A 16,590-nucleotide genomic window follows, 5' to 3' on the forward strand; every position below is an offset into this window, starting at 1 on the left:
GCCGTGGCTTTCGGGGCTGCCCCCCTCCGCAATCATCCCTCCGGTTCGCACCCTTCAGGCGCTTCATTTTGTCACGGCCGGACTCGACTCCCTTTCCGCAGCGCGGAAAAAGAGTCGAGCCCGGCCGTGGTTTTGTGTAAACACCCTTGCGTAGGGCAGACACTGAGTCGTGAACGCTTCTATTAGTGGCACTTTCAAAGGATATGCAGCTTTGTTCACAGGCGGCGTACCAGGCATACGGGCAGCCCGGCGACGGCCGGAAAAATTTCGGGGGGGGCTGAAGCCCGGTCAGCCCCCCCCCTGGCTACGCCACTGCCGCAGACTGCTATAACGACAGCGACCAAGAGAAGTTACCAGGTCTCTCGATGACTGTTGAATAAAAATTTAGGCGCAGAATGGCTGAAAGAAAAACCAGAAATTCTATTTCTTTGCGGGACAGGAAGAGCGAGGACCGTGCGAACGCAGCAGCCTGTTTGGCTCGCGTTCACTCCTCGTGTTCTCGTATTCCAAGCAGGTACACTCGCTACGCTGTACGCTCTTTCCACTCTTTCTCGTTTTTCCTCTACGAGCAGCTTTCCCTTCCACATCCTGCCAAGGTCACTCAGCGGCAGGGCACGATAAGCGGCGCGACGTAAAGAAGACAAGCGAAATGATAGCAAACAAAAAACAACAAGAACTATCCATGGCTTGAAGCGCTGCAGCTTTTTCGCACTAAAATTGAACAAGCAAACTGCTTCGAGGAGGAAACGAGCATGGAGGAAGATGGAAACGAGTCCGGGTGGTGGGGTGGTGGTTTCAAGACGAAAGGCTCAAAAACGCCGAATACCAGCGCTGGATGGCGCCACGAGTGAAGTTGTTTTTATCGTCACATCGCGCGGCGTGTACTGCTTGAAGCGCGCGCGGCTGGAACGCCTTCGTCCGCGCGTTCGCCGCTCACGTCGTAGGGGGGTTGTCCCTATCTTATCACGGATGGTCCGACCCGCTTCAATTGCATCTGGTGCCCATCATTCCAGCGCTGCCGGCGTCTGAGTGCAGCCAAACTCTCGTCGCTCTGCGTGGCGTTCACTGAGAGCTGCCTGAGGGCGTAGGAAAGACGAGAAGCCGGTTGTCGTCGAGTTTCTTCGCCGTCGCCGCCATGTACGACAAGGTCTTGGTCATCGGGAACGGAGGTCGCGAGCACGCGATCGTCTGGAAGCTCGCCCAGTCGCCTCGCATCCAGACAATCTACGTTGCTCCTGGAAATGCCGGTACCAGCACCGAGTCCAAAGCCGTCAACGTCGACCTCGACGTCAAGAGCAACAAGTCCGTCGTCGACTGGTGCAAGGCGAACGGCATCGCGCTCGTGGTCGTCGGTCCCGAAGAGTACCTCTGCCGCGGACTCGCCGATGACCTCGAGGCGGCCGGTGTCAAGTGCTTCGGGCCCAGCGGCCGGGCGGCTGAAATCGAGGCGAGCAAGGCCTTCTCGAAGGACTTCATGGCCAAGTACGGCATCCCGACCGCGCAGTACCAGAACTTCGAGAATGCGGAGAGCGCCAAGACGTACATCAGGAACGCCGACTTTCCGGCCCTCGTCGTTAAGGCCAGCGGTCTGGCCGCCGGTAAGGGAGTCATTGTGGCCGCTGATAAGACGGAAGCCATCGCCGCCATCGACACCATAATGAAGGACAAGGTCCTCGGGTCAGCGGGGGACACCGTCGTTGTCGAGGAGCTGCTTGATGGTGACGAGATCTCGGTGCTGGTGTTCTCGGACGGCGTCAACTACGCCGTGATGCCCCCGGCGCAGGACCACAAGAGGCTGAAAGACGGGGACCAGGGCCCGAACACAGGTGGCATGGGGGCATACTGCCCGTGCCCACTTGTGTCAGACGAGGTCATGGAGCAGATAAGAGTCGAAGTTGTGCAGAGAACGCTCGACGGAATGCGCAAGGACGGAAGAAAGTTTGTGGGTGTTCTCTTCGCTGGCCTTATGCTGACCAAGTCAGGCCCCAAGGTCTTGGAATTCAACTGTAGGTTCGGGGACCCTGAAACTGAGTCTGTACTACCGCTGCTTGAGTCTGACCTCTACGAGACGATGCTGGCCTGCACCGAAGGCAACCTCCCACGAGCCCTTCCTGTTTGGAAGAAAAATTTGTACGCTGTAGGTGTTGTCCTTGCAAGCGGTGGCTACCCTCAGAGCTACCCCAAGGGCAAGATAATCACAGGCCTCGAGAAGGCCAGAGAGCACGGAGTACAGGTCTTCCATGCTGGAACGGCAAAGAGTGAAAACCACATTGTCACGTCTGGAGGACGTGTCATGGTCTGTCTGGCTACTCACAGCGACCTCCGAACTGCAAAGCAACTTGCGCAGTTGGGGGCTGAGATAGTGCAGTTTGAAGGAAAGTTCTTCCGGCGGGACATCGCTTTCAGAGCCATTGGCCAAGTGTCCAAGAAGGACCCCCTGACGTACTCCATGTCAGGAGTGGACATTGCTGCCGGCGACCGTCTTGTGAAGAGCATCACCGCGCTGACCGACTCAACAAAACGGCCTGGTACGATGGGATCAATCGGTGGGTTCGGCGGACTCTTTGACTTGAAGGCTGCTGGGTACACTGACCCCATTCTTGTCTCCGGGACGGACGGTGTTGGCACAAAGCTCAAAATCGCCCAGAGCTTCCACTTCCACGACACGATTGGCATTGACCTGGTTGCGATGTGTGTGAACGACATTCTGGCTCAGGGCGCAGAGCCTCTGTTCTTCCTGGACTATTTTGCATGCGGGAAGCTGGATCCTGGGGTTGCCAAGCAAGTGATCGCTGGGATAACTGAAGGTTGCCGACAGGCAGGGTGTTCATTGATTGGCGGTGAAACGGCAGAAATGCCGGGGATGTATGCCATTGGGGACTACGACCTTGCGGGCTTCTCGGTTGGGGCTGTGGAGCGGGAGAAAGTGCTTCCCAGGGCTGACATCAAGGACGGTGATGTCATCATTGGCTTCCCATCATCCGGAATCCACAGCAATGGCTACAGCTTGGTGCGCAAAGTGGTGGAGCGTGCAGGCCTCCGCTATACTGACCGAGCCCCATTCGTGGAGTCCAAGAAGCTTGGCGAAGTTCTTCTCACACCCACCAAGATCTACGTCAAGATGTTGCTCAGTGCCGTGAAGAAGGGCTACATTAAGGCTCTTGCCCACATCACGGGTGGTGGGCTTACTGAGAACATACCGAGGGTGTTGCCACCTGGTTTCGGGGCATTCTTGGACTGTAACAACTGGAACATCCAACCAGTCTTCAAGTGGATTGCCAATGAAGGCAACATTGGCGACGAAGAGATGCTCCGGACGTTCAACTGCGGCCTGGGGATGGTTGCAATTGCGTCTCCCGCAGATGCTCAGGCCATCATTGACGAGTCGGAAGGACAGGGACGGATTGTCGGCAAGATCTTGAACATCGAAGAGGGTTCTCCCAAGGTGAACGTCCGTAACTTCCAAGAGTCTCTCAACATCCGCACAGACGAGATTCCGAAGAAGAAGTTTGGTGTCCTGATTTCTGGATCAGGAACAAACTTGCAGGCCCTGATTGACCACATTGAGCGCTTGAATGGAAGAAGCGCAGCTGAGATTGCGCTCGTCATCTCAAACGTGGATGGCGTCGAAGGCCTCCGACGAGCGCAGCGAGCTGGAATTCCGACAAAAGTGATCAGCCACAAGGGCTACAAGAAGAGGGAAGAGTACGACGCGAAGCTGCACGAAGCGCTGGTGGCAGCAGGAGTGGAGTTCATTTGCTTGGCTGGCTTCATGAGGATCATCACCGCTGATTTCATAAACAAGTGGTACGGCAAGATCATCAACATCCACCCATCTCTGCTGCCTTCTTTCAAGGGCCACGATGCTCACAGGCAGGTCCTGGCATCTGGGGTCAAGATTACGGGCTGTACTGTCCACTACGTCGTACCTGAAGTCGACGCTGGAGCGATAATCACACAGGGGGCAACAACAGTGGAACTTGAGGACACAGAAGCAACGCTGCAAGAGCGCGTGAAGAAGGTCGAGCACAGGGTCTTTCCTGAGGCCATGGAAATGGTGGCGCAAGGCCAGGTTTTCCTCAGGCCAGATGGTAAAATCATCTTCAAGAGAAATGACTGAAGTGGCTGCGTCCATCGTTTGGGTGGCAACAAAATCGATTGATTAAAAGCTTGTTTATTTTTGCTAAGCAAGGTGTTGTAACATTTATTGCTAATAGTTGTGTTCAAGCACAATAGAAGGGTGTCTGTTTTTTGTAAGTACTCGACATTAAGTCGTGAGGGGGCAGGGAGGCCACACGTACAGTTTTTCGACAGCTAGAGCTTCCTTGCTGCCCAACTAGAATGATCTATTGTTTAAAATGAATTTCATTTGCAAAGATGGCAGTACGAAGGACAAACTATGCACATTACGGTACGTTCCAAACCATGCTGGGGTAAGTATTCAGCTAAGAAAAGTTTTTTCCATTGTGTAAAAGTATTGTTACTGCTTTGACTTGCTGTTGGAATATGCAACAGGACAAGACATCATTGAAGATGTCTAGTAGCACAGGAATAATTCCAATATTGCCAGTTTTGGTAGGATTGGCAGATGGGACCAATATGATAGTCAAGACTTTGTTTGAAAGGTTTATCGAGGCTGAGGTGTGATAAAAAGTGCACATCACTGATAAAAGATTTTTATGACAGTTTCAAGCTTTCTGAAAACAGGTTGCTATGGATGTGCTGAAACCGGGCTTTCCACTACCCGAATTGGTAGCAAAAGCGAGTGCTTGTGGCAGAGTTTTAACCTTAGTTTAGGTGGTACCTGCGACGTATAGCAGCGGTACGAGCAACAAAACAAATTTTAAGTTAGTTTAATTTGGCACTACATGCAAGTAATTCGAGGTCTAATCAGTCAAAACTAAAGGGGTAATATTTGCGCACGAATTATAACCCATATTTTTGTCTTGTCTTTTTGAGCGATTAATTTAATGGGGAAAGGACCTCATGGTTCGAAACACATTACAAACTTTCCCTTCCTTCTGTCGCTCTGGCCTAGTCTCACTCGATATTGCCTTGGTGTAGTCACCGAGACACCCGATAATATATGCTCTGGCTGGCCCATCAGGACAATGAATGGCCAGTAGTCAGGGCCTTCGCTTTGATCCTGGTAACCCGGAAATCAGTCCTTTAACAGCAAAGTTGCTCTTGCTCGAGGCTTTCATGGTACGAGGTGTGGTAACGCGGTTGCAGCAATGTGGAGAAGGGCCGCAGCTAGGGGGAGAGCATGAAAACACGCCAAACGCAGGCCCGTGAACAGGAGCAAGCGTGTAACGCCGTGGGAGCTACGGAAGTAGCCCGCAGCAAAGCGCACCGGGGTACAGCCCACGTCCGATGTAGCAATTAAGGCTCGAAGCGCAGCATAACGCAGCCGTCGGTATATAATCTCAATTTTGTCCTAACGTTAGCAAGTACTTAATTTCTGCAAATTAAGAACAGTAAAGGAGACAGACATGCGCCCTGGGGAACTCCAGACGGGACGCTACCAATCGCCTAGGGAGAGCGACTAGATAAAGCTTTAGCTTATTTGTTGGCTCTAGTTCATTGTATACGTCATTGGGCGCTTCTGTGTAGAGGAAAGTAGGTGCAAGGCTGCTCAAAGAAATAAAATTCCATATTATTTACAATAACTGAAGCCTTGCGTCCTGGTTTTCTCGACGCAGGAAGCGCCCAATGACGCTTCCAGCTGCGTTGCGCGCTATGTATGAAAAGTGCGCTTGGAGAGAGCGTGGCATGGATACATAACCGCTCAGCAAGTCTTAGCTTGTGCAAGTGGATCTGGTGGCTTTGAGAAGTTCTGCCCGTACGATTAGGGAACGCCAGAGAGCTTAGCTGTTAACATCAGCATTCGCGACGTCAGTGAAGATTGGCTAGCATTTTTACGTGGACCTTTTCAGTTTCTTTCGTTCTGTCTTTCTGTTTCTCCAAGCTGCTCTCTGCATCTCATTTTGTGCTAAACTTGTTTTCAAATTAGGCGTTTGACTGAACCTGACTGGACTGACTGGACTCCTCTGCAGACTGAGCCCCGTTTACCTCCTTTAGAAAAAAATTGTGTAGCGCTGCATTACAATATTCATATACGTTTTTTTGAACTTGTCTTCTGGCGTTTACCTTTATTTTGCCTATAATGAAATAAATATCTTGAGAATGTTCTGAGGTTTCGTTATCACGCTTTGACAGAGTTCGCCGACAGGGGGCCCCTGCCCTAAGCGTGCTGGTTTTTGTTTGGATCACTTGTGTACGCGATTGGGACACTTTTTTACAGCCCCTTTCCTTTTAGTTTTAGCCCATACAATTTAGCACAATTGGATCTGCAATGTCATCCCAACGGCTGGCGAGGAAAGCGTCGCATGCGGGCAGTTGGTACACTGATTCGGGTGAGTCGATTCGCTGCTCGATCGCCTCCTAAGTGGGCCCAGCTGTTTCTACAAAGGCTTTTGTTTTCCTAGATGCGCATTACGAGCGACAAAAATACAATTGGTACACTGATTCTGGTGAGTCGATTCGCTGCTTGATCGCCTCCTAAGTGGGCACAGCTGTTTCTACAAACGCTTTTGTTTTCCTAGATGCGCATTACGAGCGACGATACTTAATTAACTCCCTGTCTTGCTCGGGCATTGTACCTTAATTATTTTATACTTACACGTATCGGTCACTTTCCGATCCTTGCATGGCATCCCCAAAAACATTAGGTTGTCACACCGACGACGCGTTCTTGGCGTTACGTGTTTGTTGACTTTTGACAGCTCGTGTATGATGCTGTGTCGATGGCATTGTAGTGTGAAGTGCCGAATGAATTTGTTCGTAGACCGGTCTGATACGACTCCTAAGCAAAGTGATTTCAATGGAAGCTTTAATGAAGCGAATATCGTGTGCCTGCAAGTCTGAGAGGATGCTGCTAGATTCGAGGGCTGATATGCCGCTGTTATTAAGATTAGTTGCTCGCACTAGTAACAAGCGCAAGCCTGTCAAGGTTCCAACGCTTAAATATAAGGCGCACTTTTATCTTGTGACTCGGCGCCTATTAAACCGTGCAGGGCTGGAATGAATCGGCAAGTGAACGGCTTATTGTACCTCGGGGGTTAAATCTTTAAATCTCGGGGGTTAAACGTTTCAGCGCACGCTTACTGCTTCTATTCACCGCTACGTCGGTTAGCACCAGCCGACCACTTCGCATTTTAACACCGAGTATCATTTATGGAACTAATTATCTCTCATTAAAATTTTCACCACTTAAAATATACCGTGGCGTAAAAAGAAACTACGCGCTCACGTTGAGTCACCACCTTTCAGTCCAAAATTAAAGAAATGAAGTACCACGAAATAAAATAAGATCAGGGAGACCGTGTCACAAAAAAAAGGTTGCACATGTTGAGTCGAAAACTAAAGAAATGAAATACCGTGCACTAAAAACGGACCAGGGAGACCATGGCACAGAAAAAAGTGTGCACACGTTTCAGTCAAAACTTTCAAAATGGACCAAAGAGACCGTGGCATAGAAAAAAGTAGCGCTTGTTTCAGTAAAAAAATTAAGAAGAATGAAATACCACGCACTAAAAAATGGATCAGGGTGACCAGCAATCGCAGCGATTGCTGCCACTACTGGTACTTCTGACCTGCTGCGACCTGAATGCACAAATTTGTTGTTTTTCTGTGTGTGCAGCTCGGGAACTGAGGTATCAACTGGAAAACTGGCTCGCAGCTGTGGGCTCGCCGACCTTTGGACCAGCTAGGGCCGTTATAGCACCGTAAGTGGGACGCTTATGACCTCATATTTCTATTTCAGCCAGGGCCACTCGTAAAGTTGTTGTCATCACATTGAGCAAAGAGTAGGTACAAATATTGGTAAAGTGGTTATTTGACTGCTGCGTACGTATCACACACGATTGGCAATGCAGATCTCCCTGTGATTGATTGATTGATTGTGGGGTTTAACGTGCGGTGGCTCAGTGGCTAAGGCGTTCTGCGGCTGAGCACAAGGTTGCGGGTTCAATCCCGGCTGCGGTGGCCGCTTTTCTGATGGAGGCGAAAAGCAAAAACGCCCGTGTGTGCGAGATTTCAACACATGTTAAAGACCCCACGTGGTCAAAATTAATCTGGAGCCCTCCACTACGGCGCGCCTCATCGCCTGCGTTGCATCGGCGCATTAAACCCTACAATCAATCAATCAGTGGGGTTTAACGTGCTGAAGTTATGCCTGGGCTATGAGGAGTGCCGTAGTGCAAGGCTCCGGATTAATTTTGACCAGTTGGGGATCTTTAGCCTGCTCTGAAATGTCAACTCTCAGGTGTTATCACTTTTCGCTTTTATCTGAAAAGCAGCCACCATAGCCGGGATTGAATCTCCGTCCTTGGGCTGAGCAGCATAGCCCATTAGCCACTGGGCCACTGCGGTGGGTGCAGCTAGGTGAGAGTACGCACGAAATGATAGATGAGTAGTCGATGGATGAGGCGTAGAAAAATTTGTACCGTATTTACTCGCATAATGATCGCACCCTGAACTTGCCGCAGCCATATGTCGTATGTGTGTCAAGTCTAGACGACGACGGTCCTGCTTACGTTAGTTTCCTCCTCTCTCAAAGCGGACATGGCTACGTTATTGCCACGGATTTGATGATATTAGCGGTATCGGCAAGTGTGCATGAGTTCATTATTGGTGCGGAAGAAACTCTCACTAAATGCAGTTAATGTACTCAAAAACAAAGTGCTCGGCTTGCTGCGTCGGAAGCCATGTCTTGATGTCCCACACTGTGACAGTAGTAGCCACTTATTGGTCGACCTGTTGTCACCTCACAGCAAGCTCGTTCCGTAATGAAAACACTGCATTTTGCATCACTCGGTGGTCAGTGGAGTTTTTATCATGTTTTTTTTTGTTATGTTTATTATGTTCAGGAGACTTATCATAAACATTCTAACCTGCAACTTGCATTTTCTGCGCTGAAACTCTTTCCTGAATAATTTATCTCGCGCAATGATCACACCCCTAAATTTGCATCATATTTTTAGAAAAAAAAGTGCAATCATTACGCGAATGAAAACGGCATATGGCTTCAAACTGGAAATCTGCTGCATAGTTTGTTCCCTACGTTCGTAGAAGTACAAGATGTATAAACGTTAAGTGATGGCAGTCAGTAAGGTCAGGCTCATTACACTGAGACTTTCACCACAAGTTTGTAAAATCAGGAATTAATGCAGAAGCACCACAGTGAACAGTAGGGTATAGAAAGACCTGCCATGGGCGGGGTTTCCGCTAGTGCTTTCCTGGTTCTTGAATGCATACATCACCTTGTATGTTGCATGTGCAGAAACACGGTAGTGTCTATTTTCATGGCACAAAAGCCTGGCAGGCTTTTGTGGAAACTTAACCTAAAACTAATTCAGCCCAATGACACTGCAAACGACCTATCTTAAACCCAAGCCAACCCAGTAAAACTTTTGCGTGTCAATCGCATGATAATTGCAGGAATAGCCCCACTGCAAAAAACAAAAAAAGAGAAAGCCTGATGAATGAAAGCTTGTCAAATTTTTAAAACAGCTAATAAAAGAAGCCCAATTCCGGTCTCGAAGCAAAGTCTTCCTGTCTTATAGCAGGTACTGCACTACAACGCCATGGAAGCCGAATGGTCTTTCACAGAATATTTGACCCAAAGAGGCTCCAGGTGCTTAGCCGATCACCGGGGACTACTGTGAGAATTCCGAAAATGCAATTCTCACGGCTGCCGTGAGGATAGACCTAGATAGAATGACCAAACCCTTCACCAGCACTTTTGAACTGAAGCTCCCTTCCTTCATTGTGAAAAGAAGAAACCTTCTGGTGGCTCTTGTGTTGTGGGTGTTTTCGGGGCAGTACAGGCCATGTTTCTTGACTTGTTGACCGCTCTGACGCAGGCACGCTGGCTATCAATACTCCGGAGCCTGTGCTGCCTATGCATACAAGCAAATCGACCCTACGCTCGTGTGAGTACCCTGGCCACTGGGAGTCTAAGCAAAAACCTGGCCCTCCTCAGGGAATTCTGTAGCTGTGATGCAGACGGAGGGGGTTTTGATGGATCTGCGTATGAGTACCTCAGTAACCTCAGGTTTGCCGATGACGTTGCCTTGCTAAGTATGAGTAACTCGGGGGACGAATCGCAAAACATGCTTACCGCGCTGTACAAGCAGAGTAGAATCGTGGGCCTGAAAATTAATATGCAGAAGACTAATGTAATGCTCAATAGCCTCGGGAGAGCACAGTGCTTTGAGATAGGTGTCGAGGCAGTGGAAGGGGTAAGCGAATATGTCGACTTAGGCGAAGTTGTGACCCCAGATCCCAACCATGAGGCGGAGATACTTAGAAGGATAAGGATGGGGTGGAGTGCATTTGGCAGGCATTCTCAGATGATGGGTGGCAGCCTACCATTGTCCCTGAAGAAGAAAGTGTATGACAGTTGCATCTTACCGGCGCTCACCTACAGGGCAGAAACTTGGAGGCTCACTAAGGGGGTTTAACACAAAGTGAGGACGACTCAGCGAGCAATGGAACGGGAGATGATGGGTGTAACATTAAGGGACAAGAAGAGAGCGGAGTGGGTCAGGGAACAAGCGCGTGGTAGGGATGTATTGGTAGAAATTAAGAAGAAATGGACGTGGGCAGGGCATGTAAGGCTAAGGCAAGATAACCGTTGGTCAGTAAAGGTAACAGAGTGGATTCCTAGAGAAGGCAAGCGTGGCAGGGGGCGGCAGAAAGTTAGATGGGCAGATGAGATCAAGAAGTTTGTGGGGATAAGTTGGTCGCAGTTAGCACAGGACTGGGGTAATTGGAGATCCATGGGAGAGGCCGTTGCCCTGCAGTGGGCGTAGACAGGCTGATGATCATGATGACATACGAAGACACACTTTGATCGCAACTGAATTCGAACTTGCCCTCCACAGGCGGCGGGTCTTCATTCTGGGACCCTCTCACCATGCCCGTCTCGGTGGCTGTGCCCTGTCCCCAGCCAAGGCCTACCGGACGCCGTTCTACGACCTCACGATTGACCAGGAAGGTGTGTGTGATGGGGGCTGCTCTGCTGGTAACAGTCGCGAAGAGAGTGTGCAAAACTTGATGCTTTGGAAGGAAAAACAACACTTTGAACACAATGTGCAGATGTTTTCGGGCAAAAGGCGTGAGAATTGCTCCATCAAAGCAGAGAAAAACAATTTTAAGGACTCCAAAGCACTAGCCTAAGCACGGCTAGGTCAGCTGGTATACCCCCCAGGTAACCGATAATTGCGCCACTAGCGCCAATTTGTCCCCTGGTGCTTGGTAGGCCAAACTATCAAACCAAAAAAAAAAAAAATCAGTGATGCTGCTATGGCAACGCTTTCGTCGATGCGCGAGGAGGAAACGCCGTGCTGCTTATCGTCTGCTATGGGCTGAACGAGCGCAACTTTCTTTGTGTGCTGCAAGCGTGAACAAACAACGCTTGCATTTTGCTTTTCACATTGTGTTGTTGCTGCACAACTTGTTTACGACAGCTTTCAGTTGCTAATTCGCTTGGACTCAGCACGTGCACAAAACATTTGTTTGGATATCTTAGTTGAATACGCGCGAGCCTGCACGCCCTGAAGCGTGACAATTTTGTTTGGGGCAGAAAAAGTAGTAGGCGGGAAATGTGGTTTATTCACTGATTTTATTAGCAACGTATCGCAGGCGAAGTTCAATACATGCCACAATAGCACAGAGCTCTGTATTCGCATTCTGTATCGGTTACACGAACATAAGAGACATCTTGGTATAATTCATCGTATACAGAAAATTGCTGCAGAGGTCACCACGTTCATTTGCTGTACACAATACAATTCTACAGCAACGATGTTTCTTAGAACATGTGTTTGTGAAGAATAAAATGATTATGAAGTGAGATGACCAGCTCATTTCGCCACCATTGACAACCGGTCCATATTCTTATTCTCATAAACTTGCTAGCCCAAAAAACCTTGTAGAGCTGGTGAATTTTCTGTGTAATTTCGCCATACGTCACACCTAGTAAATGGAAGAAATACCACTACAGATATCAATAAACAACACGTAAAAGTGAAACAAATATTGAGAGTGCAAACGAGGTACAAACAATGTGTCGTAGCACTGGTTGAAAAGCGAAGTGCAGCTCGGCCGTCGCGCAGGTAACTCGAACTTCTCGTAAAACGGAATGCAAGTGGTCAGCTGCCACGTAAATAATTTTTGCGGCTTCTTTCGTGTTAACAAGCATTCAAAGGTGGCAATGTCGCTATAAGAAACTGATCGTTGGAACGCTCTAAAGCCAAACCAGTTCGTCGAAGAAGCATTTAAGCACATTAGGTGGACATAATTTCCAAGTTTTCCTCCAGTGGAAAGAAAATGAAGAGCAACTGCTCACCAAGCCGATACCAAAGCGAAATTTCCGTCTGCGCGTCTGCTGGCTTGAATCGGCTCATCAGAAACTGTCGACAAGTAGTTTCACATACTTACAACATTACTGACAAATGCGTTGTATCAAACAAAATTACGCCCATCTTCCCGCGAGGGAACCCTGGTGTGATGCGACGCATCGGGGGGTTCAACGAAGTAGTCAAAGCAAGGTCACGTCAGTGCGAGAGCGAGCGCTTGACTGAACCGCCACGGCGTGATACCCGCTTTATATTCACAGCGATTGAAGGAGAGGAGACAACGGAGGAGAGTCGCGCATGCGCGCACTTGTGCGCACCGGAGCAGTTGTTAACGCAGCGAAGCGCGTGCCAAACAAGCGCGCCAGCTGTGGTATGCTAATGAGCCGGAGTGAGAGTGTTGCACACTGCTGTGGGAGAGAAGAACGGAGGAGGGATGCGGACAGACGCCGCAGGAGGGACAAGTCCGAGAGCAAGAGATGCGTCGCATCTAAAAAGAAATCCACTGTAAAGCAACAGCAGAAGATTTTTCGGTTCGCCCTGCAGCTTGTTTGATAAAGGTAGCGCTTGCTTCTTCGTAGCTTTGACAGAATAATAAGTTTGCTGACCTGCCGTACGCTGGGAAGCGGAAAAATTTCGCTGTGCTATTCCTTCTCGAGTTGTCGCACCGCACAGCATCGTATCACGCGTTGTGTCCTTTTCTCAGTTTCTCTGACATTTAGAGCCCGTTCGCACTCGCAGACACCAAAATTTTCACCTTCAAGGCATACTACAAAACTTCTACACGCGAACACAGTGAAAGCGGCAGGAGCAGACGGGCAGGATGTCAGCAGAAGAGATAAGAGCAAAAGCGCTGCTCGTCGGTGCAACGAATGAAGCGACTAAATAAATTAATAGGGTGCCGAAGAAAGAAACAGCCAAGAACACATTTTATTTCTGCACATAATGGAATCACTTTACTTTATTGCTGCGTATGCTGAAAATTTAAAGCCACATATGCAAAATTTTCACTTGGCTTGAATTTTCACTTGGCTACCAGCGTCATGGCGGCACTTTATTTTGCGATACCGAAACTAGCCGAAGTGTCCGGCCCCTGGCCCATGTTTATAGGTTGTATTCACTGTTGAGGCACGCATGCAGGCAACCATGTGAGTGTGCCGTCGCTGGTTACGTCGGGCTCCGTGGGATGGCGGTACTTGTCCATGCGAAGCACGTGATCTGGGTTGGACGTTGCAAAGTCTACCCCACCGAACGTGAAGTAATGCCTCTACTACAATATGAGCCCGATTAATGACATCTCTGTTGACACCACTGTTGAGAATCGGGTTGGAATGGAGCAGACGACGCACGCCGGGGTATCCTTTTCTTTTTCTGCGGAGTGCGGGCGCAGTGGCTCAAGCCACGCCATGTGCGTGGCCGTTTCCACTGTTGCCAAGTGAAGAAATTGACAGCTAAACTTTTCAGTGAATACCATCTATACACCATTTTCCTTGCTAGAGGTGGGCGCCGCCATTTGCTTTTTCTGACCAGACGCTAGCGCCGTCTATGAAGCGACCGCCGAAACCTCCGCGCTGGGCTGTTAAGTGCGCCGTTCTTTGCGTGCGTCTGCTCGGTATCCGTGCATTACCGAGTGAATCGTAGTGGTTTGGTGTTAAGTTAGCGGTTGCAGTGCTTGTGTGTGTGTGTTCTGTTTTGTTTTCATCATCTGCGGACGGATTTTAGGTCCTAATTTGCTGCCAGAGCGGGAAATTCCGACCCCGGCTGTGGCGAGCAGCAGTAGCAGTGTGGTGGTGGTGCCGGTGGTGCTCCGCAGTTCCGCGATGCAAACGTACCGGTATGGCACCGACTGACATAGAAATCGATATCGGGGAGTAAGTACGTGTTTTCAATGCCACCGTGCTTGTTATGTTCACCGGTTAGTCATGTTTACGGAAGCGCGGACGTCGAATGCGGAGCGCACACAGCATATGTGGGTCACAGTGATCCGTGCTCGCGATGGACTTTCGACGAGGCGATTGCTACGCTGCTGACATTGCAATGCAATATAATCTTTCTTAACTAGACTTATGACGGTTACTGACGAAGCGAAATTACCCGGGCGGAAAAATAACACGACCGCACAACCAGTCAAATTACTATTCGAAGGTTCAACAAAAGGGTTGACGTTCAGGCGAGTTAATATTGGTTGATCATGATCGTGATCATGATTGACCTAACTCTGCGCAGCGCATGTGGCCTGTCGCTCGGAGCCCACCTTTGGGAAACCGCTGCTTGCACCACAAATGCTTTACGCGACCAGCAGTAACTGTTTTGTAATTGTAATACTTAGATTCCGTGGCAACGCAAAAGGATTAGAAGCTTTTCCTTTGACCGCGTTGTGAAGTTCAGGTTGAGCTATTTTCCAAATGCAGCGTTCACGCATATCTCGAGCTGCGTTTCCACATCTGGCTGCCTGATTATCCTGCTATCGACCAGCAGTGTGCGGTGGAGAAAGTTGTCTTTTCATATCGTTTGGCAGTGGTTGGCCTGAAAAAAAGTAAACAAAACGCCGTGATTTTAAAGGTTAGATTAGATGAAAAGGGGATTGTTTAATGCCAATCGGCTGTAATGACCAAATAATATATGGTATTTTAAATTGACTACAAGGAACCAGAAGTTATTGTAATGTTTTATTGTATCGGCGCTCGTGAAAGATCCCCAGGTCGTCAAAATTAACCCGGAGCTCTCCACTACGGCAGGCCTCATCACCCATTAAGCGTCGGGGCGTTAAACACCATAATGAATCAATTAATCAATCAATCAATGCTGTATTGTAAAGGATAAAGTTGCTTCTAACATTTCAGGGGGTTCCGTTCCCTGTCGCAGCTTTGCGTGTGATAAATGGATTTTGCTCCGTCTGCTTGCCGTCCAAGTGCACCCAACAAACCCTGGAGTTGGTCGTTGTTGCGATTTATCAACGGCATCCACCAATATCTCAACTCGGTGTGTGTTGGGAAGCATGCAGCAAAAACACGTCGCAACCGCACTGCATTTTCTCCAGGCAGTGTCGTGCACATGCGTGCTGTCAGCGACTGTTTCTCGCTTTCTCTGGTTGTTCAATAACCCACCACCGCGCAGTGCTGACCAAGCGACGTTTGCGCCTTGAATGGCATCGCAGCATTGGCTAAAACAGTTGAAAGTTCCGCAAAAACTAAGCACGCGGTGCGAAATACCCGCTGAACTACGCAGCGGAGCACACCGCACCGAGCGATGTTAGCAGCCCAGCGCGCACAGGCAACACTGGTCGGCCGCCGAGAGAACTGGTTTGAGAGTATTTTCCTCCTTTCCCGGCTGCTTATGGAAAATGGTGTATAGTCAACGTGGGCACTTTTTGTGAGTTCTCAATGGGGAAGCATCAATGTCCAACTGAAAGCCAACTACCGAGCGCTTTTTCCAGTTTTGCACTGTGAGTGATGCTGTGAAGTAGCCGTGCTGGATTAGCTTGGACGGCCACTTCTGAGGCTGCGGCAGTTGACAATGTTGGTATTTCATGCGCCATAGCGGTACAGTGCATTTTTTCCGCACAGAGAACAGGCCTGCACAGGGTTAGTAAGGCAATACTTTCACCTTAACGGCCCTGTTTGAATGTATATTCAGCAGTAGAACGGACAATTGGGCTAGTTGGTAGCTGTTCATCTTGAAGGTGGAAGCGCTTACAAAACAGGGCCGAAAGTAGAAAAAACATAGACAACACGGCGCTTACTCACAACTATTTGTTTATTGAAAAGAAACACAAATATATACTTTCAAAATCTCACGTGCTGCACCACGCACGGGTGTTTGCCCATATTCTGCGATACCAGAGTTTTGTCACGGCATCGAGATAAAACCACTCGAGAGCTGATAGAAGCATTTCACATTAAAAGGTCAGGAGATAGATGTGTTAGTGCCCCGTAATTTCTTATAACTGACAAAGAAAATTTTTTATCTGTGCAACTCATTGCGATCGTAACCCGCCGCGGTGGCTCAGTGGCTAAGGCGTTGCGCTGCTGAGCACAAGGTCGCGTGTTCGATTCCCGGCCGCGGCGGCCGCTTTTCTGATGGAGGCGAAAAGCAAAAACGCCCGTGTGTACGAGATTTCGGCGCACGATAAAGATCCCCAGGTGGTCAAAATTAATCCGGAGCCCTC

General features: G+C 49.2%; 2 protein-coding genes across 2 annotated transcripts in view; both read left to right on the plus strand.

The window, feature by feature from the left end:
- Positions 1–875: 875 nt before the first annotated feature.
- Gart (trifunctional purine biosynthetic protein adenosine-3 Gart) lies at positions 876–4,187 on the plus strand. Its single transcript, XM_077674609.1, has one exon. The coding sequence runs from the start codon at positions 1,136–1,138 to the stop codon at positions 4,118–4,120; it is 2,985 nt and encodes a 994-aa protein (XP_077530735.1). The 5' UTR covers positions 876–1,135; the 3' UTR covers positions 4,121–4,187.
- Positions 4,188–6,223: 2,036 nt separating this feature from the next.
- Positions 6,224–16,590, plus strand: part of LOC144142834 (protein MEMO1) — a 29,867-nt gene continuing 19,500 nt past the window's right edge. Inside the window, exons 1-4 of the mRNA XM_077674610.1 lie at positions 6,224–6,416; positions 7,703–7,787; positions 9,927–9,995; positions 10,950–11,062. Of these exons, the coding sequence (XP_077530736.1) occupies positions 6,356–6,416; positions 7,703–7,787; positions 9,927–9,995; positions 10,950–11,062 (328 nt within the window). The 5' untranslated portion in view covers positions 6,224–6,355. The remainder of the gene's footprint in view (positions 6,417–7,702; positions 7,788–9,926; positions 9,996–10,949; positions 11,063–16,590) is intronic.

This window comes from Haemaphysalis longicornis, unplaced genomic scaffold, assembly GCF_048455015.1.
Source record: "Haemaphysalis longicornis isolate Haplotype H1 unplaced genomic scaffold, Haemaphysalis longicornis Haplotype H1 scaffold_6, whole genome shotgun sequence".
Lineage (NCBI taxonomy): Eukaryota > Metazoa > Arthropoda > Arachnida > Ixodida > Ixodidae > Haemaphysalis > Haemaphysalis longicornis.

Excerpts from the sequence above, each read along its gene's own strand:
- Gart (XM_077674609.1), top strand. The coding sequence starts at position 1,136 with ATGTACGACAAGGTCTTGGTCATCGGGAACGGAGGTCGCGAGCACGCG.